Below are 26,624 nucleotides of genomic sequence, written 5' to 3' on the forward strand. Positions count from 1 at the left end.
TTCTGCTTGAGCAGGGCTTCTATGTTTGGCCGGTTGATGTAAACTAATTACCGTATTTACATGATTGTAAGTCGACTCGAATGTTGGTTGACCCCCACAAAATTGCATCTCTCAAAAAAAAAAAAAAATGCGAGCGCAGGAAGCAGCTCGTTTGAACGCTGCTGTGAACGAGCGCCGAGAGAGTTCTTCAAGCTCAGGCGTCGCCACTGGAAAATCTTTTGAAAAGATTTTCCAGGGGTGATGGCCCTGGGCACTCATGACAGATGGGACACTGTCACACAACACTGAAGTGACACAAGAACACGCGGCAGCGTGGCCGCCTAGAAACTCGTATCACAAGGTGAAGCTCTTCCGTCAACTACCAATATTCCCCATACGGCGGCTCTTCCTCAATGATCGATGCTCCCTCAAGAGCCGTACGCTCGTGGTGCGCGCAGTACATGTTAAGGGGGGACGTGGCTTTCAAAATCAACTTTTTTATTTCTTTGTGGATTTTGATGAAAATTGGCACAGCAACTGGAAATGCTTCTGTGATAACACCATAAAAATTTGAAGTTAATATTTTGATAACTTTTTTATGTATGAAATTTTCTTTCTGTTCCGCTTGTACCGAGCTTGAGCGGCTTATAAAACACGATAGAAAACTTGTTCGAAGTGCTTTGCATTCCCAAATGAATGGACGAGGTCGTGACAGTTTTAGAATTTTTTTTTTACAACACAATGTTTTTTAGTTTTCATTTTTTTAGAGGTTAATGTGCAACAGGCATGTCAACTGTGAACGATTATTTGAATAAAAAAATCACAAAAAACAAATCTGGAAAACTAAAAGTGTCACGACCTGAACAGTTCATCAAGGAATGTAATGCAAGAAACGGAATCAAAATAGACCCAGCGGTCACGAAGAAATCCCTGGGACAAGCGACACAGGTGGCAAAAAAAACTGTTTTGAGAAAACGGCTTCCGAAGTTGCAACATAGGTTTCACATATCAAAAGTCGTCACGGTTGTAGCCTTTCATGTCTTTTTGAACATGGGGCTTCTGGAAGGCCTTGCCTTGAAATTGGAGTGCCTTTTCAGCCTTTCTCTTTCCAGAAAACATCATTTTCAGCTCCTCCGTGAAGAGTACATACCCCCCTTTGCAAACCAAACGGAGGGGAGATGGGTTTCAATGGGCTTTCAATGCAAAGTAGGTTAGTTGGTTGGCTGTATCGCACTGGACAACCTCCTTTTGCAGTGTTGTCACCATGGCAACAAGTTAAGCATTTTTTTAACTTAAATTTGAACATTTTTGGCTTTTTTTTCATGTTTTTCTTGCCTGGCACAGCAACTTAGTACTCATAGTGCAGGTGTTCATTGCCAAAAGTTTGCATACAACAAGGTTGAAAATGAGCTACTTTGAAGCTTGGTAGAGTATTCTGCATAACTCCCAACTTCAATGCAAGAGCATATTTTTTTTACTACTTTTGACATTCAAGGCATCCAATATTTCTCGCAGCACAGCTAGTATGCCCTGAGCAATGGTATCAATAATTTCCCTAAAAAAATCACTGTTAAATGCTGCCACAGTAACGTACATTTTTAACGCAGAGAGCATATTTTTACTCCTATATTACTAACTCAAAACCTGTTTGCATGATATTACTAACTCAAAACCTGTTTGCATGAAAATTACAAGTGCACGGGAAACGTTGCGCAAGAAAGGCGATATGGCTCGCGCGCATCGCAGCGCACGCTTACCGCGACATATCGAGCTTTGATTATACCTGATATGGCTGGTCAGGTCGCTTTTAAGATTAAAACTAACGTCGCAGGCATTAATTACAACTACTGGCGTTCAATCGTAACCGGTTGCCCAGTCATGTGATGCTCCAATGCGCGTCGGCTATGCCGTGCGCGCCGCAGCGTTTGACGCGTCGACCGTTTCTTTCTCAAGGCTAGCGAGCCCACAGTCAAAACACAGCAATAACTAAGCGTGTAAACATCGCAAATCCGACTAAAAGTTCACTTCACGAACCGCTATCGCAAGCGCGCACACCGCGTCAAACTCCGGGGTCTGGCGACGGTAGAGTCACGCGCACCACGAAGCGTTCGATGACCTCCGCCTTTCGAGCCACACAACTTCCCGTAATCTGGCTAGTTATCTCTGGCATTCCCATCGCGATAACGTCCGATGTTGAATACCACAGATTGAACAGAAACTCGGCCGAGCGAAGCGGCGAAAATGAACTCAATCCGCTCGCTACGCAGCTCAGGCGGCCGCCATCTTGCGTTGCGCCCGCGACATCCAATAAGGAGGGTCGTCGTTCTGCGCCCCGACCGGAGGACCAATAGCGCTTCAGCATCTATTTCTAGCTTCGTTTGTGCGTCGTTTCTTTTCTGCCGTTTGTGCGTTTGTGAATGAACGAAGATAAAAGAGACGAGCGGAACCGGAAAGACGATCGCTCGGCCGATCTAACCATATCAAAATGGCCGCGCCCGGTGGCACCGTTGCGGAGATAGAGCGCTCCGAAAATTGCCGTTTTTTCGCCCTTTTGCGCTGATAGTTTGTCACCGCGCCTGACAAAAGTATTTTTTTATGCCACTTTGCGACGCTTTTCAGCGTAAAAACTTTGCAGACGCATAGAATAGGAAACATAGAAGCCGAATATGTGGGTTTCAAAAAAACGATGTTTTGGTCATTTTTCCGAAGTTGAAAGCCGCGTCCCCCCTTAAAAAAGAACAGCTTTTGTATAAGCACGCGGCATAACCATGCGCTGTGGGTTGAGCGAGAAACTTTATTCCCAATCATGAGAACACATTTGCTGCGATATGACACCCATCGAAGCTACCGGCAGCGGCATTGCCTCGCGATATCAAAACAAACAACATGGCGGCTGACACTAGCGGCCACTCGCGATTTCCTTTGATTCGTTAGTACGTTACTCGTTACTAATAAACAAAGTGAGTATTACTGAATCCCTTGAATCAATGCAAGGCGCGTGCTGACGTAGGCACAATCGTATCACGTTCAGTACATTTCCGAACGCGCCGGTGGAAGGTTAGCCGCTCTAGGTACGGTGGATAAAGCGCACAGATCGGGAACCCCAACTTTAAAGTCAGCATCAGCTTTATTGGTGCTAGAACGTATGCAATGGTAAACGCTACGCTTCGACCATAACCATAGAAACAAGGGTGCTAGGCTTTCCCCAGCTCGTAGCACCCCTGATTTCTCATTTGTCTTGCCGTTACAAGTGGCACAAAGTTCGATTTCGGTTCTAAGTTGACCCCCCCAACATTGGATTGTCAAACTTGAAAAAAGGGGTCGACCTACAATCGTGTAAATATGGTAGGTGTCAAAAATGCAGCAAAAGAAAAAAAAACAAAGTATCATTATATTCGAAAGAACAGCTGCAATCTGTGGGATAGCTTAGAGGAGCTTGGAAAGGCAATCCCAACCAACTGAAAACTTGCAAATGGGTTCAGTTACTACCGCACAGTAGACAGACTCCAAAGTTTCCGTAATAAAGCATGGTTATTGCTTGAGAGGTACAGGTAATTTACTAAACAAGAGTACTGCTGTCTCCCACAGCAGAAGCTGACTGCTTTACTTGATCGCTAAGTTGTGAGGGCTCAGATTCGGTTATTTGTGAACATTGAGCTTCTTTGTGAGATGAAAAACGGGAGTAGAGGGTCATGGTATATTGTTACATGGCAGCAGGATGAAAGCTTCAGGAACCACGGTAGATGATGAGTGATTTACACTGTTTACACGATGTTGGCTGTGAGACCAAACCTGCACAGGCTACGTGCTGGGTACAACTTCTTCTTTGTCATTAGTTCATCACCACAGTGGTATGTTCCAACGGCGCTTCGTCGTTGCCGCATGACAATATTGTGGTGTAGCAAAACAGCATGTTGCAAAGAAACAATTGCTTTGGGTTGAATGTTTGATGCAAATTGTATCATTGATGTCTTACTTAGCCAGCCTTTCCTTATCTTTTCTTTTGCCTCGTGTCAAAATCGGTCACAGTGGCTTACTGGCAGTTTCATGTCGTTTTTCCAATAGTTTATTGGCGGGGCATTTCTGTGTCACTGCAGGCCATACCGAGCACGGGCTACCTGTGCAGGGGAGACTTCACCAACAATGATGATTACGCCGTCTACGTCCGTAATCGGATCTCACCTGGCATGTGGGTTCATTGCTGCCGCACGTATGAGGAGGTCCACGAAGGGGACGTCGGTCGCGTCGTAGAGGTGAGAGTCATGTGGCATTCTGTCTGGATGGGAACGCACTAGTGTACATTTTATCATTTCAAGCTCTTAGTCTGTTCTCCTGGTGAAATAGTGCTGAAGAAGGGGGAGGCTACATAGCCCAGCTTATATTGAATTTCAGTTACATTGTCTTCAAAACCCAGGTGTGTTTTATACATGCAAGATATATGAAAATAAAACTAAATAGACGGGCTTTAGTAGGAAGAGGAAATGAAACATTTAATATGTCAAACACCAAATTTTAGCGAGCTTCGCAAAATATGTCAGTGACATTAAAATGAAAAAACATTGTGGGATGTACAAAATTTTATTACGTGCATTAGCGATATTCTGAGTAAAACTCAAATTCTTAGCTCAAGTGGTTTTCTAGGTACAGAAAATGGCTTTCAGCCTTGCAGTTTGTTGTGCATGTGATTGGGCAATGTAGCCTACATCTGTTTTCAAGATGCCAGTCTTTCTTGAAATAGAGGCAACAAGTCCAGCCCAAATGACATTTACACCCTATAGATAAGATGAATAAGATTTGTGACATCCGTAAAGCACCCGAACTAGCTACAGGAAATGCCAAACAAACTGAAAGAAGAAATCAAAACGGGTGTTCAAGGCTGCTCCCTTTGGTTATCCTTCTGAGAAATGATTTCCCATAATGACGCATCACCCGCGGACTTACTGCTACTGATAACATAATGTAAACCCACCAAAGATACAGCAGAATCACGCAGTTTGCAACGTGCAATCAGCCATGTAGCCATGGCTGTGAGGGACAGGATTGGAAATGAGGACAGACAAGGATGAGATGGGAAAATTGTGGTTCAAGATTGGATTGGGATGATTCAGGATAGAAATGGCATGAGCCTGAGGCAGACGCGCTCATTTTGCAGTAAGCATGTAACGGGGCTGCCGCTGGTGGTAGTGACATCGGTTGCCCCTCCTTCATCAGGTGGACCATGACGGCCTGCACGACCTGAATGTGCTGGTGGACTGGCAGCACAAGGGCGGGGTTTACTGGGTGCGATACATCCACGTGGAGCTGCTGGGCGACTCCCAGCAGCAGCAGGCAGCAGCGGCGGCCGTGGGCGGCCTGGCTGCGGCTTCAGCTGCTGCTGTGGCACCGGCTCCGGCTTCTTCGCAGCAGCAGCCGCAGCAGGCGGGCCTGCGGCCGGGCGACCGGGTGCGCGTGCGGCCCACCGTGAACCAGCCCAAGTACAAGTGGGGCTCGGTGACCCGGTCCAGCATTGGCACGGTCACCAGTGAGTGCTCTGCGTTGAGTGAGTTTACCGAGACGGAGCCGGGTGGGCTGCTGGCCAGGTCTCTCTCTCCTCCTCCTCCTCCTCCGCTGCTTCTTTCCTGCCCTCGCCCCCCCACCCTTCTTTTCTCTCGTAATCTCGGCCAGCCTGTTACGTCCCGGTTGCACAGCGCTGTTAAAGGCCTTTTCATGTAAACGAGATTGCTAGAGGCAAAATGTGGCACAGTGATGTCAAAACTAGCTGGTCTGGTTGTTCTCGAAGCTGTGGTTCATTTGTGCGGTTGGATTTTAATTCATTGAGTCGATTTTAGCTGTAATCAGACTATATATACAGGGTTGGAAATGCTGCAACATTTGCGCCACGCTGCGCCAATCCGCTTTTCTTGCAAAAAGCTTGTAGGCAAGGGGCTCGCTCACGTACTCCGTGGCCCGCTGCATATGCGGCGTTGGGCGACCCAAGCCGCCGTTCACATTTTGTCGAGACCCAATATCGGCACTTGCACCTCCAAAAATCTACTCCTACAACCAAAATTTCGTGCCTAGTTGCCCATGAAACTTCGTTACATTGAAATTTCGGCAAACGGGACTCTGTTACGCAGAGGGTGAAAATGCATGGTGGGCATACACTTGAAATTAAAAAAGATTCCGTGGTTCGTTACCTTGGGGGTTTCATTACATTGAAGTTCGTTACATTGAAGTTTGACTGTAGTTTGACTTTTCAGTGAAACTCTTGGAATTCTATCGTATCGGGAATGCATTTGCCATTCCAAAGGTTGCCTATATGCCGCCGTGCGGTGTAGCGTCGAACGGGGTGAGATAACAGGAGCCCCACTGTCCCAAGCCGGTGGGGAGCTTCTGTCAAGTTTGCAGCTATCTGCAAGTAATCAGCTCAATAGATGGGGCTTGCATGATGGAGGTGAAAACAAAAGCGTCAGTGTGTTCAAGATTTCGGCGCACGTTAGAGATCCCCAGGTGGTCAGAATTAATCCGGAGCCCCCTACTGCGGCGCGTCTCATCGCCTGTGCTGGTTGGCTTGCAGGCCTCATAATCAATCAGTCAGGGGGTAGCTGTATAGCAACGTGTTTTTTTTTTTTTTACTTTGAATCTTTTAATTTTATAACTTGGTATGCTGTTTACAGGTGAAAAAAGGGGATAAACACTGGTATGTTCAGTATCTGGATAAGGGTGGCGTAGTCACGGTGAATTTTTTTCAGTAGATGGAAGCATGCATGCAATAGTGGGCTAATAATACGCTACGATAATTTCTTCCCTTGTGTTTTGTTGTTTCGTTAACGTGAATATTTATTTTTATTTCTCTGAAGTCTAGTCAGGTTTAGTTATACTACAGTGCATCACTATCTCTTCTTTTCTTGTAGTTTCTCATGTCAGCTGTGACGCTTCAATACCAGGAGCATTGGTTTATTTTCTTAATTTGTTGATAGAGACTTGTTAGGTTTAGAATGAAGGTAAAACTTTTATTATGAACTGCAAAAGGGAATATTTTGCCTATCCAGCTCTATTCTTCTCTGGGTTGTTTATCATGTCAGCAGCGGTGGTGTATACGTAGTATACCACAAACACTTATTTTAATGCGTAGCATTCTTTGCCGAGTACCCCCACAGCCAGGACTGTGTACCAAACACTCTGAATTTCCTGCAATGATTATAATAGCATAAATGGCGGTGATTGGTTGAACGAAACATTAAAAACTAAAAAAATAAGAATACTATGGACAGATTACAGAAAATGGGGAACAGTGCAAATGGGGAACCTGCATTTCCACAATAATGTAGATTTATTAAAAGTTGCACCTGTAATCGTTATAATAGCATAAATGGAGATAATTAGCCAAACGAAATTTTGAAAACTAAAAAATAAGAAAAATATTAAAAAATACAGAAAATGGCAAACCGTATAACGCCCTGCATATCCACAATAGTGCACATTTTGGGGAAGTCCCACCTGTAATCGTTATAATAGCATAAACGGAGATAATTTGTTGAACAAAATTTTGAAAGACTAAAAAATAAGAAAAATATAAAAAGCTTAAGGGAAATCTCAAAGCGTATAACGCCCTGCATTTCCACAATAATGCATATTTAGCTGAAGTTGCACTTGCAATCATTATAGTAGCTTAAATGGAGATAATTGATCGGACAGGACTTAAAAAAAAAACAAAAAAAATCGACTAAAGAACTCACACTCAAGACAAGCGGCACAACAATGCTATGCATTAATAGACAATTCTCTGAATTCCTGCAGAGTTTTTTCATTTGTCTGGTCTATTTAGGTGTGGCTATTCAAAGCATCTCTTATCTCTAGTTTCCTCATAGTTGTTGCTCTGTCAGCTATGATGTCTTAATTATGTTTTTTTGTTGTTTTTGAAAGTGTTGTTTGCTTTATATTGAATGATAAATTCAGTTAGCAGAGGACCGAGATAATTGGAGATCTATGAGAGAGGCCTTTGCCCTGCAGTGGGCATAGATAGGCTGATGATGGTGATGAGCCATTTAAAGTTTTGTTGTCTGTGTTGACCAGAACAGAAATTGCAAAGGAAGTGGCATCTGCATGCAGAAATCTGCTCCCAGACAGACTTTTACAGCTCCAAAAATTGCTTTTTAATCCTCCAAAGGTGCTCCAAAGCTTCCCTTTTATTGCTCCAAAGCTGCACCAAAACAGCATTATTCCTGCTGCCTGAGCTGCTCTGAAAGGCTCGAGCCTGCTTCCACCTCTGTGCATAGGAATTTTGCCTCAGCATTAATTTTTCAGGTATTCTTGCACATTGAAGTCACCAATGTACAGAGGGAGGGAAAAATATTTTACTCCCTTGAAAGCTGATGTGTTCTGTTATCAGAGTTCGAAGAAAGCTCCTTTGACTTTGATAAAAAGGCATTTAACTGGCACTGTGCGTCAGGAGTACGAGGTGTGGTTGTTTGTCATTTTTTTGTGCGTACGTTTGGTGACCCTGAACACAGCTCTTGAGAATGTGTGAATGTTATGAATAGCTTATACGATAAGTTTTTGCGGATCCTGATCAAGAGCTTAGACTTTAATGTGGCAGTGCCTTTTCGAGGCGATCCAGAGACTAAAGAGGAGTCAGTTGAGTTGGCGTCACAGGTGCAAACAGTCACATTTCAACTAATAACATATAAGCTTGGTACAGTTTGATCTGCTGGCAGCATTTGCTGGTTTACAACGTTTTGTTTCACACCTTTTTTGATAATTCATAATTAAAGGAAATCTAAGTTATTAAATAATTCAAGCGTATGGGCAAAGATTTGTGGGAACCAAGTTGGAGCATATAGTAGCTGAAACAGTTGTTTCATATGAACTGCGTGCTTTTTTGGAAAGATTGCGATTCTCGGGACAATCTCCCGTTTGGTTGGCAGTCGTTTGAGCTGGGAATGTCCCGACCTTTTCTTGGGCCTCTCGCAGACGTCAGCCGCAGTGGTCGTGATGTGACCGTCGACTTCCCGCAGCAGTCCAACTGGATGGGCCTGGTCTCCGAAATGGAGCGAGTCTCCATTGTTCACGAAAACATTGTGTAAGTGGTGCAGTTTGCTGGAGCCTCGAGCCCTGCCCAGTCGCTCCTATGGTGTGCTAATGACATCTTTGGGATGGGTAAATCGGTTAATGACCTTCAAGGTGCAAAGATCTTCAAGGCGCAAAGATCACACGCAGCCGTTGCGGAGCAAGGGCGGGAGGGTGGGTCTCCGTGAGCTTTGCAAATGCTTGTGTGAATAAAAAAGAAAGTCTTGCAGATATCAAGATCCCCTGCTTTTGAAAGAGATAAGAACAGCTAACGTAGTACCGTGCAGTGTGCCTCATTCTACAAGAAAAAGGATTGCCGCTCCCTAACAGCCTTTCGCTAAACATTTATTTTTCGGCCACTTGTGTTTAGATGCACCGTCGCCCCAACGCGTGGTTGAGATTTGAAGGCGGCAAGAGCATTCCTGGCGCGATAATAAATGAAGTTCTTGGAGCCATGAAGGCCTTATCTTGCGAAAAAAGAGATTTCGCGCTTTTCTTTTTAATTTTTTTTTTATGCAAAGATGTTGTCATGGGGCATAGGAAGTGCATACTTTCTGAACCTGTTGAGAAATTAACTGCGTGATAATTTGTTATGAGTGCATTGCCCCAGATCTCTCGTTCATGCAGCAGTTTAATTTAAAAGGGTTACAAAAACTATTGTTACAATGGAACCCCAATAATTTGACTTTCAAGGACTGTGTGAGAGTGTTGTATGACTGCGTGTTGCATGATCAGGATATGAGCAAATGCCGGCCTAGTTAGACAGTCTTACGCAACAAGTGGGGTACGAACTTATTTATATACAGTATACGCCCGTTACAACGGACCCTCTGAATCCTGAAAAAAACGTCCGCTGTAGCCGAAGTATGCAGTATCTGACGGGGGGGGGGCTATGAGCTCTACAGTGGCTACTTTGACCGATATTGCATGCATAGTACATACACTTTGTTCTTTCTGCACGCCTGCAGCACCTCTGCACAGTGTTCGCGCGAGGGCAAAGAATCGCGTCAACACCGTTTCCGATACTTAGCACCGGCACTTCGAAAAGGCCAGCGCATGTGGTCAAGCGCGTAAAGACGCAAGATGAGCTGAGCAAATAACGCAAGAATATAACTAGGCGCAATTATAAACCAGCTATAAAACATCAGTCGTGCCCATCAGCATTAGCTAGGCTCTTTTAAATCCCCTCACGACGAGGCAGGTTTTCCCGAAACCGTTCGTCAAACAAATCGGATCGCTGCCTAACGTTCCCTCAAGGCAGATTCCACATTTTTAGCGATTTTATTCTGGTCATTCAAACAGATGTAATGAAATAATCTGATGACGGTCAGCTGTAAAATCGAAAGTTAGACCAGTTGGACTGCGCACGGTTACCGGCAGATTGCACACAGTGGATGGGGAACAACCCCTACTTGAGGCATTTCTTACCTTTTTCACCGAACGGAACGGGAACGATGCATGCGTGGGACTAATAAAAGCCGAACTTCACTGAACCCGAGTTTTTTATTACATAAAAAAACTGACGAGGGCAGACTCGCCTCCGAGTGCACCACTTCGCCCTGTTTTCAATCTCACCGGAGTCGCGTTTATCGGCAGCGGCCTTGTTCTTGACGGTACAGCGGACACTGTGCTTAGACAGTCCTGTACTTCTGGCGATGTCAGCCTGTTTTTCCTCGTGTTCAACAGCGTTAATTACGCTTAATTTATCCGACAGTGAAATCAGCTACCCTGCCGCTCATGCCGCTGGTCGCACAAAAAAAAAGCCACTGGCTTGGCTTGGCTGCGCCAACGACCCGGCTGCCAGCAATGTTGCCAGACATAATAGTTTTCTTGCCAAAATAAACGAAAAAGCACACCGGGCGCCGGCCCCGCGGAAGTCCGCTATAAACGTTCAGTCGAAACAATTTTCACCTAAAATTTAGTCTGTTGTAGCCGATAGTCTGCTCTAGCCGGGTCCGTTGTGAGCGGAGTGGACTCCATTTAAAATGCATGGGTACCAGACAAACCAACACAAATGGTCTGTTGTAACCGAAAGTCCGTTGTTGCCGGATCCGCTGTAACGAGCGTAGACTGTACTATATTTAGCGCGTTCTCGTGTCATTTCCGAACCTCTGGCTAAAATAACAATTTTCAAAAAAAAAGAAAAGAAGACGCCTATTTTTTGCCCCCCTTCCCTCCATGGCGCCTGCGCAAGTCCGCCAGCCATGCGTCACTAGACCCCCATGCCGTCCGGTGCTAGCCCGCCAGCCCTGCACCTCGTGCGGGTGAGATAAACTGGGATGCGGCCGAGCAAATTGAGAAGGGAAAAGTTGATAGTGTGAAACTGCCAAGGTCAAGGAATACGAACGACAGTACAAGGTGGCGATGGAAAAAAGGTGGTAAAGAGAGGAACGGAGCGATAACGCGGCTTTGAAAGACACCGATAAGCAGGGAGAGGAGGAGAAAGATCCTTGTGAAAGGAAGTCGAGCGGGCGAGGAAAGCAGGTGTTCGGTCATCACGGTGGGGTTGCGTCGTGTGTGTTTTCACGCTCATCGGCTCTATGGGAGCTTCAAATCCGTGATCCACCGGCTACCTGTACTTTGACCTCTTGCAGTTGGCGCGTTGGCGTTCTGCTTTTGCTTGGGGCCGTCAAAGGTTAACTCCGGTTTGCGAGTACCCGCCTGCTTACTTGCGTCTGTTCAGCAAGTGGTCTGGCCCACCTGCGGACCTTTGCGCATCAAGCAGCGTCAAACGGGGGTTAAGAATGAAGGGAGGTCGGGACGAGGGAGTAAGCGGTGTAAAAGATGGGAAAAACGCCGGTTTATTCCTGCCAGGGCCTGTCGTATGAAGCGGGCTGCATGCACCTGAGCGTTGTATAATCAGGATTTTTAATGCATGGTTTTTTGTGGGAGTTTGCCGGAACCACGGTGATTCGTTGTAAGAAGCGGGTCGTCATAAGACCAGGGGACATAACATCAAGGTTCCACTGTACTTTTTGTTTTGCATCTTTGAATATTACACATATATTCGATATTTGATTCAATATTCGAAGGCAGTTTTTTGCCTTATTTGTATTCGATTCATATTTGAAATTTTCAATATTTGCACACACCTAGTTAAAAGCAATCTTTGGGGCAAGGAGCTGATTGAGGGGCGAAAGCCATGATTTAATTAAGAGCTGCATTCCAGCTTAATTTATTAAAAAAAAAGAAGAATCTAGTTCTAAACAGCTGGACAAAAGAACTTTTTGTAAAGATTATTCAAAACTTTAATTAATGAATACTTGACCAGAGCATAGTATAGCTTTTTGAGGCACTATCAAATTAAAAGAATTATGTGATACCTAACCCTTTTGAGCATTACCTCGCCGAGGAATCATTGTTTGTCCACCTTAGCCGGCAATCTTTTCTTTTCTAATTTTGCAGCTGCGACGGCTGCGACACGTGCCCCATCGTGGGCACCCGGTTCAAGTGCCGTTTCTGCCGAAACTACAACTTCTGTGACCGGTGCTTCAAGACTAACCAGGTTCACAAGCACCCCTTCAACGAGATACCCCGAGTGGGTAAGCAGCAGATACATGGGTGAAAGCAACTGCCGTGAGCGGTAGCCCCACATGTGAACCGTAGGGCCCACAATCTAAGGGGGCGACGCACAACACCAGGGCTCACCGCACCAGTACCGGCCTGCAGTGTCTGAACATGTAATGTGGTTTCCCGTTTCCTCGCTGACCAAAGGATGTCTACCGAGGGCATTTACCAAATCATGAGGAGTAGCTGAGTTCTTATGTGAACTGAAATTATTACCATTTGCGTAGATGGTATTGATTACTGATTGACCGAAAAAAAGATAGGCAAACCCACTGCGTTTTAGTAAAACCTGCTACTCGGCTAGTTAGTTCATGTTGTTCACAATAAAAGTTAGTGCAAAACAGACGGCGCAAGAGGGGCAGACAAGACTGGCGCTACTGCAACTGATTTCATTTCGGAACCAAATATTCCAATACGTACAGAGACCCGAGCATGTAGAGCACATTCTGTGGCACGTACAATTAAAAAAAGTTTTTCTTTCTCTTTCTGCATCTTTCATGTTATTCCTTGCACTAAGTGTTTGTAAAGCTTTTCACTCAGTTGTCTTGACATTGACTAAAGTGTTTTTTAGCATTGCAAGCCTTTTAGGATTAAGCCTTTATGACTTGAGGAATTCTTTTAACATCAACACTCGCTGCTGGCAGGTGCACTGCCAACATATGGGGGCTACCCTGGTGAGTGCTCGCGCAAGAAGAGGTCAGCTGACCCCGAGGGCCGGCACGGCAGCGGCCCCGCCACTCTGCTGGACAAGTGGGGCCACTGCGTCAAGGCCCTGACCGTGTCGTCCAGTGAGAGCAACGCCCACTGCCTCATTGACGGCACCCGCTCTGCCTGGCAGAGCTGTGGGCCCCGTGGAAAGGTAAGGGTTGCACCCAACTTGGCCTTGAGGGTTGCACCCAACTCGCACGTCCCTTGGTGTCTGTAGGTTAGAGGTGAACGAATGAATGAAAAGTCTTTATTTAATGGCTCTTTGGCCTAGTAGGGGAAAAGGGGTTCAGGAGGAAAAAGCAACAATGTGTGTACACGCATGCGTACATGCATATACTGTATATGCTGCACATTCCCACACATAGGCATAACCACATGCGGCGATCGATTCCCGCTGTGTTTGTGAATGCCCAGCGGGAGAGCAGCGTGTTGCAAGAGTGGATGCTGTTGTCAGGGGGGATACATTTTTGCAGGGTGGCGGTATATGTCTGTAGGTATTGGGCACGTGTAGACCTGGCGGCAGTCAGGACATGGTATGGTAGAAGAAGGGTGAGAGGGAGGTGCTTTGGTGCTCTTTGAGGAGTGGCTGTTAATTTGGTTTTCACCAACCGTGTGAAACTGCACCTAAGTCGTGTGCCAATTTTGATGTTGGCATTGGAGGCTGACCCTGGGAGTCGCTGCTATGTAAGCATTGCATGCAAAGAGCCTTGAAGATGTTTTGATGGCCCTGAAACAAAGTAGTGCTAGACTTGTCATGATGCTTGAAGTATTCAAGCATGTTCTTCACTCTGCTATGTCTACATGTATGCCAGCTTGTGTTTGATCAGTTTGCAGTGGTTGAAAAGCAATATGACACAATGCTTAACTGGCTGGAAGGGAAATGAAGGCTTTTGACATACCACAACAGAAAGATAATTGCATTCGTATAACTTCGGTTGCTCTATCTGAGAAAGAGCTCTGGTGTATCACCTCGGCTGTGTGATATGCACAAATAAAATGTGGAGTGTCTTGCATGACGCTATATCGTAGCCTAAATAGCTGCATGGGTGCATTTAAGTGCTTAGATTACAGTAAGGAGTCAGCTGATAGCCAGAACTGTGACTGTCTTCTTGTCTGTCATGCAATTTTATACGCGCTCATAAGTTTCATCGCATTTGTTTTGTAAGTGTTAGCGTTCCCAGTTTTCCTTCATGTGACCGCTTTCTTCTGGCAGCACTGGATCCGGTTGGAGCTGCATGCCGGGGTGTTGATTGAACGTCTGTGGATGACAGTCGACCCAGCGGATTCCAGCTACATGCCCTCACTGATTGTCGTCAGCGGTGGACCGTGCCTCACCTGGATGTCCGAACTGCGGACCATTCATGTGGAGTCCACGGACAGCCAGATCACCCTGCTCTCCGACATGCGAGAGGTGAGGGAAAGCGTGCTGGGGCATTTTAAGAACTGCCTGTTTGAGCTGTGAGGGTAAACATTATAATTCCTTATTAAAAAAGAGAGGGCACAAGAATTGTTGGCAGACTCCGCTTTTCTTTTTTCAGTGCTAATAGACTCCAGTAACTTTCGTTGCTGCTGTTATCTGCATCTGATTTTCAATTTTGACACTCTGATATGACAAGCTAACGCTGCAAGTGAAATGGGCTGGGGTAGCTGTATGGGTTGGTTCCTACAGTCTAGTCCACTTACAACAATATCCAAGTGCCAAGGAAATCCCATTGTTGTTACCTATAATTGTTATAAGTGGGTTGCGAAATAAAAAGATGAAGCCGAGCTCAAAACATTTTATTCGCATGCAAGCAAGGTCGTGCTACTACTTATTTGCAGAACTTAAGCCATAGTCCGTCAGCAATGTTTGGTGCACGCGAAGCTGGTGTACATCTTTTTCAAGAGCATCTGTAGGTGCTTCACCTAGCTGAGCAAAGGGCCCTTGGCGGGAACGAAGTCCCTGTGAGAATGTATCATGCACGCTGGGCCTCTTGCGAAGACGCTACCTGAGTTGGCTGCGCAACCGCGTCATCAGAGTTGTCACTGTATTCGTGCAACAATCACCTCTTCAGTGAGGCACTCTGACGTTTCCAACACATCAGCCCTGGCGTCCCTTCCAAGGAAAAATGGAGGCAGTTGAAGAGGCACACAGGCAAATTCAAAGCAGCATGCACGCGACACAACAAGTGTACCAAGGGGAACGTAGGCGACCACGCGAGTGAGTGGCACCAGCACCGGCGGCATCCAGTAGCGCGAGTTTGCGAGCGGGCGTAGGGACGATGCCAAAGCGGCCTGAAGGGGGGGGGGGGGGGAAGGATGGGGAAGGAAAACTGCTTTCCACACAGCGTCAGTCGGCTCGTTTTCTGAGGGGTGGTAGGGATGCGAGGCCCATCGCAGCTCACGGTTCGGTTGGCGTGGAGAGCCGGCGGCAGCTTGCATTTTTGGTGCCCGCTGTAACCGGATTCAATCGTTATATCCGATATCGCGGCACTGGAGCATTGTAATAAGTGGTTTATTTTACTATAGAACGCATACAAAAGTGGGCGGTGCCGTAGTTGTTTATTGTCATATCCGATATATTGTTTTAAACGGTATCATTATAAGTGGACTCGACTGTACACTCCAGCCCTTCACAAAGTAGTAGGCAGCACCTGTATTCACGAGATCTTCATTTGGGTGCCACACAGTTTATGTGTACTTACGTTATCGGGATGATGTAGGTGTGGGATCGGGGCCTCTTCGAAAATGCAGAACTTAAGGTGAAACTGTTATACCGGTTTCCTGTACTTAAGCTCCAGCATTCATCTGTAAATTGTAGGTCATGTAACTTTATGATGCGTCAGAAAAGCTTTCCTAGTGGGATATCCTTGCCTGTTATTAAAGATAACACAGGCGCTGGCAAGCCACAAGCAGTGCTTTTCCCATCATTTCTGTCTCTGTCGCGTGTCATCATAATTCCAGAAAAGTCAGCGTATTATTGCATTCACTGTGAACGGTGTACAGTCATGACGTACAGCCAACAACTGATTTCTAAGGCCTAATGGAGATTTCAAAAAATGTCCAAATAAGCAAGCAGTCAGAAAAAAATCTGTCTGATAAAGCATGGATATGTTGCGAGACAGTTTTAGCAAAAGTTTCCAAAATAATGGGAAACAAATGAAATTACTAGCCACTGTTGTGTATGTGTCGGGAGAAACAATTGCTAGCATGTCAGTGGATAAATCTTGCAGTTTTTGGTTGCACTCATTACAGGCAAAGTTGTGTTTCTTACTCCAAACCACATTACCTGGCTTGAGTCAGATTTGACCTGCTACGATGCGACTACTGGTGAAGTTAGTTGGCCTTTCTCTGCATACTCACCAACCAGGCCTCAGAGGAGGAGCACAGTCCAACGCAATTGAGACTTACCAGGAAATAACAATATTACACACTAGGTAAAAGGACCTTTCCCTCCGCTCAACCCAGTTTGTCTTAAACGCAGGAAAACACATTACGGCGAATTCAAACAAACACGTTCCCAAACCCAGTACAACTAAATCACCTATTTCAGGCTCACTCTATCACATAATCTGGGGGTGCGACCGAAACCCTGACATTCCCCCCATTCCCAACCCTTCCCGTGAGCAGTGGGGGAACATGTTATCCATGGATAGCTCAAGCCTTGACGACCAGGTTGTCTTGGTTGACCAAGTGGCAAGCGCCAGGATTGCCCTTTCGGATAGGAAGCCACCCCACAATTTATTTTTGCTCATTAAAGTTGTGGGATATCGTGGGGTTCTTAGGGCTGACCTAGCCAGTACTCCAGCGTAGGTTACCACGCTAGCTCCCGGCGTGTCAACCACGCGGGCTCCCAAGCCTACGGCAGCCCAGCGAGGTTCGCCAATACGAGAACACAGTAGACAGTAGTGCCGAAGCACAGCCGTTTATTTGGGGACTCCCAAAGCATGCGAGCACAAGGCTCGACGGCGTTCACGAATCACGCCGTCCGCATCGTGATCGCAAACGGGAGGCAGGCACTCACGGCGCACAACAAACAACAGTTCCCACCTGAGATACATGTATCCGTCACCGCCGCTCTGTTCCGCCGATCTTGCCCCGACCGGGCCTCCAGTGAGACTCTCTCCGTCTCCCCCGCTCACATGTTTGCGCTGCCTGCGCGCCTATGCCCCGCACAGACCGGTGGTGCCATCTCGGGAGGGCCGCTGATGAACCAGTGGAGCGCCGGACTGGTTTCAGCACGTGTCTCTCCCGAAGCGTGCGCCGGCTCGGGATCGCGGGCCGCAGTTCTCCACGATTCCCACAAAGTTCCTTCTTCTTCTTCTTCTCCCTGGGCGCAGTACTACCGGTTCATTGAAATCGGCATCCGTGAGTGCCGCAGCTTCGGCATCGACTGCAAGGTGCACGGCCTGTCGATCCTGGGGCGTCCCCGGGGCGAGGACGAGGACTTCTCCCCGACCTTCCCCTACCTGGCCTCGGACTGGGAGGACACGGACGACACGGCCCTGGGCACGCAGTCGCAGTCGCAGCGCACTGCCCGGCCCTCCGAGAACTTCAAGGACTTCCAGACCAAGGTGTTCGTCTGGGGCCTCAACGACAAGGACCAGCTGGGGGGCCTCAAGGGCTCCAAGGTGGGTGCTTTGGCTCGTGGCTCTCGCACAGTGTTTCTTCGTGGATTAAATTTTTTGCAATATGGGCACACAATAGAGGGGCAAACTTTTCTGAGCTGGGTAGGAAGTTTTGGCTTTCCTTCGTTTTGTGTGATGTCAAGTCTCGTGTACAAGCACCAAGTATAAACTGTTGAAGATTGTGCGTGTCCAGTTTCTTCCCTTCTTCGTTTAGGGCTTTATTAAAGGTACAGGAGTCACTTGTTTTTGGTTGCTAGCATTGTGCAAGAAAAGGTGCAACTTCTTTCTTTTCCTTTCGTGCCTAGCTTACAGGTCATTTCTGTCATGAAGCGGCCACTTTCTAGCCTCGGGCGTTTGTTTCCAGCCCTTATGGTCTGTTGGGAAGTCGGGAGAGGTTTTTACTTTGCTCAGACCGCAAAATGGGAAGGCATAAACGTTACAACTTGCAATGTCAGTTAGCATTGTAATGTAGGGTCTGAGAATCAGACTTTGCCTTGTCCTCTGAAATAAACTGCGAGATATTTCTTTTTCTTGTTTCATTATAGTACGTATTTGTATCACATTTAGCTTTTCTTTTCAGTCTTTTTCAGAACTTTGTCGTTCCTACTTGCTGTGTTCGCGATCATTTTAAAACAAATTGTAGGCGATGTTGAACTGATTATCTTGCTTGTATTTTTTTTAGTGTGAGCATTGTTTTTGTTATTCTTTTTCTTCTCATAGGTGAAACTGCCACAGTTTTCTGAAGCCATTTCCTGTCTGAAGCCACTGCATATATCTGGAGGCTCAAAGAGCCTCTTTATTGGTAAGGTTCTGAAATTTGACTTGCTTAGCCGCTGGTTTTATTGTCTAGCTGCTGGTTTTATTGTCATCAGTGTTTATTAAAGGGACGCTAAAGGGTGGAAACAAGTTCGCCTTGTATCGGTAGATTACGGTGTTGAGAATCTAAATGCACCACTTTCGCTACCAGCAGTTGTTTAATAAGGCAGAAAATGCCAGAAGCATAAAAACAGGCGATGATACTCCATATGCTTTTAGGTACTACATTTTGGGATGTCACAAAAGTTGTGAACAGCAAGAGCTCATTGGAGAAGCATCTATAAAAGTTTTCCTCAAATGAACAGTTCCTAAGTGGTTGAGTGCGTGAAATAAATGTAAATCAGAACTTTCCTTGAGCTGACCTAATTTAAAAAAACACAGACTACAGATGTTATACATTGCGAGGCAGGCTGCTTCCCTCATGCTTCAGAGTCGGCCATCATGTTTTCAGTTTCGTTTTAGAAAAGCGTTGGTGCGCAATTAGCAAAGTCAATAACCTACCACGGTGAACGCTTGAGCTTCTACAAGCAATATCTCCAGCAGGAAGCGTGCCCTGTTCAAACCTTATCGCCCATGAAAGATTCGGGTACTTACTGCCAGGGGTTATCTGAATGATCCATACTTGTGCTTTGTTGTTCGCTGTGATCTGCTATTGATAATCCGTAAATCGTGTGTGCAAAGTTCTACCGTTATTATGCTTGTGCTGTTATTATAAAAGTGAAAGCCAGCCTTCTCGGTCAAAGAAACGTTCTACAAGGTTGGCCATGGCTTGGTGACGTAAAAGCTACCGTTCCCAGGCTGAAAGCGCCTAGCACCATATAGTTTCATATTAATGCCAACCGTTTACTCTCTAGAGAGACTGAATTGGTGCCTCGCGCCTACTTTTTGATGCGGTGTTTACGTCACGAAAAAATGAAAGGAAAGTGGGAGAGGGAAATGACAGCTTTCGTTATGGATTTCTCAGGAAATAACGCATCGTTGCATGTTGAACAAAAGCTAAGATTGCTACGAAGCGTATGACCTTTGAGTTAAAAAAAATTCCATTTTGTGTCCCTTAGTGTCCCTTAGCCTTTAGTGTCCCTTAAACGCTTCTTTTGCAATGTGTCTCTCAAAACTTGCTACAACTAGTTTAAATTTAGTTTCTACCATCAAAAGCAGGGTTTCACTGGCTGATACATCTCTCCAAATAGCTTCAGTATCTGTTTTATCCATCTTAATATGCACTGTTCCTTCACAAACAATTCAGTGGTGCTTGTCACAGTTGTCTCAAGGAAGAAATTTAGTACTTTGAATGCTCTTGTGGTGTGGCTTTGTCCTGACCAAAGAAAAGGAGCTTCATTAAAAGCTGTGCAGAGGATAGGAGAGGGTGAAGCACATGCAGACGTACATAATGGTCCTTTACGAGGCCAATATTGGTGCTTACTGAATAGGGAGGCACCTTGGCACGCCATGTGTGTGCATGTAACTGTCCTTGAACGTGCCTTGTGATGACCCTGTGAAGCTCAGCGCAGCTGCTGGTCTACTCGTTCCAGTGTCTCACGATGGGAAAGTGTACGCCTGTGGAGAAGGCACCAATGGGCGGCTCGGTCTCGGCCACTGCAACAACGTGTCGGTGCCCCGGCAGATGACGGCACTGGGCCAGTATGTCGTCAGGAAAGTGGCCGTCCACTCAGGTGGGTGATGCGATGCTTCAGGCACTCGTGCTCTGCCGACACGGTCGTTCGACCGAGGGAGTTTGCTTACACTGCATTCTCTGCGCATGCGAGCACTCTCTGAACTGTATTGCTCCCTTCCTCCTTTGTCACTGTGGTGGGTTTCTGCTGTTCCTCTGATTCACTGTGGGCTCTTCCTATTATTGGGACCGTGGCAAGCAATGTGCTTTGTCTGGGTGCCAGCAGCGACAGTGAGGAAACGCAATTTACGACTTAAACGCCGCTCGAATCGCTAGATCAAGCCTACGGCAACACAGAGAAATTGAAAGTTGTCCGAAACCACCTTCGATACAACTGCTACAAGCCTAATTCCAAGCTCTGTGCAAAAGAGGAAAAGCAGGGACGTGTGTGCAGTTTGACACCTTACAGCTGAGCAGATGGGTCACTTGGGGTCTTTTTTCCTTGCAGGTGGTAGGCACGCATTGGCATTGACTGTGGATGGGAAGGTCTTCTCCTGGGGTGAAGGTGATGATGGCAAGCTGGGCCATGGCACCAGGATGTAAGCGTCCGTTTGGGTCTAGTTTTTGTGACTGCTCCGTATCATTGCACGCCGCTCACTCTGTATGCTAGATTGTAGCCCTTGGACTGAATTGAAAATGCACATGTCAAACTATACCTAAGGGAACTGATAAAAAATCTTATGCATTTTTTCGGGGAATGAAGTACAAAATGAAAGTGGACCACTCGCGATTCCTTTCGGTTAATGAGATTTCATCATGGTTGCTGCCGGTTGAGTTACTGGTATAAGCAACTGCAAACCAGTAACATTCTTTTTTACAAGCCCCCAAAACAGGTTCTGTGTCAACAACATCTGAAGTTTATTTCATTTTTGCTTTGCTCAGATGCTTGCACAGCCAGGAAAGGAAGGGGTAAACAGTGGGACAGCAAATGCAGCATAGGTGTCCGAATTGATTGATTCAAGGCGGCAGTTACGTATGCAGTGAAATCAAAGAGCGCTTGCTGGCAGTGCTAACCTTGATAGCATAGTTAGGATTTGAGTAAACAGAAAGGTTTACTAATAGCAAAAACGGGAAAGAGAAGACAAGTCTGTGGTACGGCTCTGCAAAGATGACAGCTCAGCTATGCACTGTTTTTTTGAAGCTGGTAGCAGGTGACAAAGCAAGAATAGTGCTGTGGGTTGCAAACCTTGATAGTCACCCTATATCTGATTCATTTGTAAGAGAGAATAATGTAAGGTCTTTGTACACACACAAAGGGCACAGTGTGTGGAAGCTGGATGCAGTGACTTGTTTAATGGAGATCTGTTTGTGGTCAGCTGTGTGTATGATCTTTCATTTTATGGGGGGCAATTATGGAGCCGATGGCTGTCTACAATCTAAACAGTAAAACCAGGGTGCAGGCATCAGGTGCCTCAATCCCTTTATGGCTCGGCACTTTCATCGGATTGGGAGTGCAGCGACTGTGCCCGCTGTAAAGTAGTGCTGTGCGTGCGTGACAAGCTGCTTCGCCCCCCTTGCCCGCTGTGCAGAAGCTGTGAGCGGCCGCGCCTCATCGAGGCCCTCAAGTCGAAGCGGGTGCGGGACATCTCGTGTGGGAGCTCCCACAGTGCGGCCATCACCTCCAGCGGGGAGCTGTACACCTGGGGGCTCGGGGAGTATGGCCGGCTCGGCCACGGGGACAACCTCACCCAGCTGCGGCCCAAGCAGGTGACTGGGCATCCCTCGGGGGGTCTATCTGCAGAGGTGGCTCTGTTACAGGTCCTTTGGTTGGGCAAAAGCACCCCCAAGGTTTTTATTCCTACATGCATTTGATTACTTTAGGGGTGAAGCCCTTTAGGGGCTCAGGCTGTCGGCATCTCATGTTGTCATCGTGATCATTGTCTTATGTAGTCACGGTGGTGAAACACTGGGACACTCATTTACGCCTTGCGCTAGAACGCTTTGTAACGTGTGCTACAAAATCACCGGGACACCCGTTTGCGCCTCGCGCTGAAACTCTTCGTAGCCAGTACTAAAAAAACACCGGGACACTTGTTTACGCCTCGCGCTAGAGAGCTTCGTGCTTCAAAGACAAGAGACTTTTACAGCAAGGCTGCATACCTCAACCCCCAAACAGTTTCATCTCCATTGGCAAAAACACCAAGGTGCCAAGAATACACGTATACACTGCATGCTTCGCCCCTCCCCAGGTTTCGTGCCAGTGGAGATGGCCCGGGACTTCTTTGGTCAGTGCCCTTGTGGGAGAGCGGCACCAAAGAGGTTCCCCTGGACTGAAAAACAGAAAAAATGGGTGCACCGGTATTCTTGTGCACTTCACCTATGCAAGACTAGTGTTGCACCACTTGGGAAAGGGAAACGTTTGAGTGCCAGAGAGAACATGAGCCCTCAGGAGGGCGCATTAAGCAAGGTGTGTGCGCATTAAGCAAGGTGTGTTCCAGTTTGTGTGGCAATGCGCATAGGAATCGTTCGGATGTAAGCTGGTCAGGCCATGAATGTCAGGAGGTGAGATGGAAGGGGTGCTGGGACTGTTGTGCCCTGCAGCTAGCGGAAAAGCACCCTTATGGGCCATGCCTGCTATGCCTTTCCATTGTCTAGCAAGAGTGCAGCCACTTTTTTGGTGGCTTTACATGTGCCCAGTGCTGGAAGAACTTGTGCAGGTTTCTAACACCGCTTAGGTCTTCTGGGAAAGCAAATGATGGCCAAGTGAAGGGGAGGAAAAAATCACCGTGCATACAGGACGCTGAAAAGGGAGCAGGGGAAAAGTAAGGAGAGAAAGCCTGTCGGTTGCTAAGTCAAGTGATAACGACAAACACTTTGAGCATGGGGGAGCCTCAGCCTGGCGCTGACGTTTTGCGAGGGCCCTTTCCTGCTTGAAACAATGTGGGGGACATACAATGGGGCACGCATGGCGAGTGGTGCATTCTGCAATCGATTGTGTGTTGGTGTGCACATGCAGTTACCCATTGTGACCAGCAAAGTTAGGTTTTGGTTCTTTGCTGGTGCCCGGTTGAAGGCGGGGGGTACGCACGGTTGTTCAGTGGCCATGCTGGTTTCTCACTGTTCCCTCCCTCCCAGCTGTAACAAGGGCCTGTTTGCTTGGGTGTGTTAACTGCACGTTCCCCATCCATCAACATCCAACATTAGAGTTGGGTACTGAATATCTTGTGCCACTCACTACTGCACACGATTCCCTTGCAACTTGTCACCACCTGTTGCCACGCTCTGTTTCCTGGTAGAGATACTGTGCTGTCCAGCCCACGCAGTAAAGATGATGACGGTAGTCTCGGACCCTCCTCTCTATGGGAGTACACGTGTAAAATGTATGCTGGGTTGTATCTTGCACAGCCCCACGTGAGGGGCTCATTTGCGTGCCTTCCCCCGTCCTTCCCAGGTGGCGGCCCTGTCGGGGCAGCGCGTGGTGCAGGTGGCCTGTGGCAGCCGGGACGCCCAGACGCTGGCCCTGTGCGAGGACGGCTCGGTCTACTCCTGGGGGGACGGGGACTTTGGCAAGCTCGGCCGGGGGGGCAGCGAGGGCTGCAGCCTGCCCCACGCCGTCGAGCGCCTGCAGGGGCTCGGCGTCTGCCAGCTCGAGTGTGGCGCGCAGTTCTCGCTTGCCCTGACCCGCTCGGGGCAGGTCTGGACCTGGTGGGTTTTGCCCTTTCTTTTGAATTGAGGGGAGGGGATAAGATTCTATTTTATCAGTGGAGCTGTTGTACAAACTGTAAGTTGAGGAAATAATACCAAGAAAACGCGTAGCGCTCATGAGCACATGCCTCGCGGCGACCGCCTAGCGTTCCCGGCACACGCAATGCCTCTAGCAAAAAGAAAGTGCTGCCGCGCACTTAATGCTCGGCATGAGGACTACAACGATATTAATGCATATGACGATGACTACTACTAGCACAGTGCCAAGCAATGGCGGAACATTGTGGGAATTGCGGAGCTCCGCCATCTTGCCTATCCCTCTCGGCCCGCCGCGGAGGCGAGAGGGGTGGTACCTCTCTCTCCGCGGTCGCGCGCTTCCCCTCCGGGAGGATGCCCGTGAGAGCGAGGGGGCGCGGCCGACCCCCTCACGTGACAGGTTTGGCCGGAAGCTCCGGCGGGCTGGTCCGAGGCGGGCGACGGAGGTACGGCCTCTTTTGGACACGAACCATCGTCGGGAGCGGCCGTAAGTACGACTCGCTCCTTTTTGCCCTTCCTTTGTCCGCCCTCGCGCCTGTCTCTCCCGCCCGGCTAAGGTGGTCGGCGGTGTAGAACGACGCGCCCGACGTCTCCTTTATTGCATTGCAATAAACGTCGGAGTGGGCGAATTCTGTGTCCTGTGTTCCTTGCTGTTCGCTGCCGATACGCCAAGTTGGTGATCCGCGGCGGTGTTCAGTGGAGCTAGCCTTGCGGCCGGATCTCGAGGATCGAGCTAGGCCGCCGTTAGAACCCTGGTCCCCACATTTTTGGCGCCCAACGTGGGGCTCGTTTTCAAGTGAATTCGAGGTTCGCTAGCTCCGAGGAACATGGCACAGCATTATGAGTTGGCGGATTTGATGCTGTTGGCTGACCTTTGTGATCATGCCCGGGAGGTCCCGCGATGCTCTGCATCAACAGCGCCCACCGCAGCCGCAGGAGCGGCTCGGGTCCCCCTTCTCCACGGCCCCTACGCAACCGCGAGTGCGGCTTGCGCACCAACGGAAATTTCGGAAAGTTCTGAATTCCGCGAGCGCTATACGTCAGCTGACGCCGCGCTTTCAACCACCATGCGCCGGGCCTACGCAGATGCTGCGGCTCGCGCGGCAACGAGAATTTCGGAAGGTTCCGAATTCCGCGAGCGCTATACGTCAGGTGACGCCGCGCTTTCAACCACCATGCGCCCGGCCTACGCAGATGCTGCGGCTTGCGCACCAACGAAAATTTCGGAAAGTTCCGAATTCCACGAGCGCTCTACGTCAGGTGACGCCGCGCTTTCAAACCCCATGCGCCGGGCCTACGCAGGTGCTGCGGCTCGCGCGGCAACGAAAATTTCGGAAAGTTCCGAATTCCCCGAGCGCTCTACGTCAGGTGACGCCGCGCTTTCAACCCCCATGCGCCGGGCCTACGCAGATGCTGCGGCTCGCGCGGCAACGAGAATTTCGGGAAGTTCTGAATTCCACGAGCGCTCTACGTCAGGTGACGCCGCGCTTTCAACCACCATGCGCCGGGCCTGCGCAAATGCTGAAGCCCCATGCGGCGCGCCTCTCGTGCAAGTGAGCACGCAGGCGCCCGTAAGCGAAGGAATGACTGTGGATGCAGCTTCCATCGCGAACGCTCTCGCAAGCGCCATGCAGCAAGTGCTGCAGGCGGCGCGCTCACCCGCTCCCAGGGTGCAGCTACCGATGCCGACGTATAGCGGTTATAGCGATCAAGTGAGCGCGAACGCTTTCCTGCTGGCTCTGAGCCGTTACGAGCAGGCGACCGGCATCAGCGAGAGCGAGGTGCTGCACAGAGTTCTGCCCGCAGCCCTAGTCGACCATGCTGCCCGGTGGTATCGAGTGATAGGCCACACGGCGCGCACGATGGATGACTTCCGAACGATGTTCAGGGAGGAATTCCTGCCCGTCGACTACCTCCCGCGGATGCGTAGAGAGTTGGAAATGCGCACCCAAGCTCCGGACGAATCGATGATCGAGTATGTCCGTGCGATGCAGGAGCTTTACGAGTACGCCGACCCACATGCCCCGAACTCGGAGCGGGTCGATCGGGTCATCAGGCAATGCCACCCCACCTTTGCCTTGTACTTGAGGAACTGCAGGTGCAGAGATCTCAACGAGCTGGCGGCCGAATCTCGTGTTGTGCAAGCAGCAATTGCGGCTGCACGCGCGTATCGGCCACCGCCGCCTCCGGTGGAAACACTGGAACCAAGCTGTGCTTGGCGCGGCGTTACGGGCAGCGAACGAGTCGAGGTCGGCTCTACGTTGATACCCAGCCAGCGAGAAACGCTCGGTCTCGGGGACCGAGCGCTGGACCCCTACTCGTATGGGTTGCGCAACGCGGAGGCGATACGGCCGGAGGTCCTGGCAGCCCCGCGCGCTGTGCACACAACAAACCGGTCAGGTGATCGGCCGGCGAACGCACGCCCAAGTGGGCTTCCCTACACGGGATCGGCGCTGCCGCAGTTGCTGGCACCCGCTCACAACTCTCCCCCGGAGAACCGGATGCGGCCAGCTGGCCGCGGAGCGTACGAGCAGCCTCGATCGGCG

At 48.5% G+C, this 26,624-nt stretch overlaps 1 protein-coding gene across 5 annotated transcripts in view; it reads left to right on the forward strand.

The window, feature by feature from the left end:
- Positions 1–26,624, forward strand: part of Herc2 (E3 ubiquitin-protein ligase HERC2) — a 120,551-nt gene that overhangs the window by 62,715 nt on the left and 31,212 nt on the right. For 4 of the 5 annotated variants that reach the window (XM_077703307.1, XM_077703308.1, XM_077703311.1 and 1 more), the window contains exons 44-55: positions 4,077–4,232; positions 5,191–5,518; positions 8,932–9,040; positions 12,433–12,569; positions 13,239–13,453; positions 14,516–14,713; positions 17,622–17,912; positions 18,630–18,711; positions 20,258–20,398; positions 20,846–20,936; positions 21,927–22,104; positions 23,789–24,042. In XM_077703307.1, coding sequence (XP_077559433.1) covers positions 4,077–4,232; positions 5,191–5,518; positions 8,932–9,040; positions 12,433–12,569; positions 13,239–13,453; positions 14,516–14,713; positions 17,622–17,912; positions 18,630–18,711; positions 20,258–20,398; positions 20,846–20,936; positions 21,927–22,104; positions 23,789–24,042 — 2,180 coding nt within the window. The remainder of the gene's footprint in view (positions 1–4,076; positions 4,233–5,190; positions 5,519–8,931; positions 9,041–12,432; positions 12,570–13,238; positions 13,454–14,515; positions 14,714–17,621; positions 17,913–18,629; positions 18,712–20,257; positions 20,399–20,845; positions 20,937–21,926; positions 22,105–23,788; positions 24,043–26,624) is intronic. The other variant, XM_077703310.1, reaches the window with a different exon arrangement.

The sequence above is a fragment of the Haemaphysalis longicornis genome, unplaced genomic scaffold, assembly GCF_048455015.1.
Source record: "Haemaphysalis longicornis isolate Haplotype H1 unplaced genomic scaffold, Haemaphysalis longicornis Haplotype H1 scaffold_3, whole genome shotgun sequence".
Lineage (NCBI taxonomy): Eukaryota > Metazoa > Arthropoda > Arachnida > Ixodida > Ixodidae > Haemaphysalis > Haemaphysalis longicornis.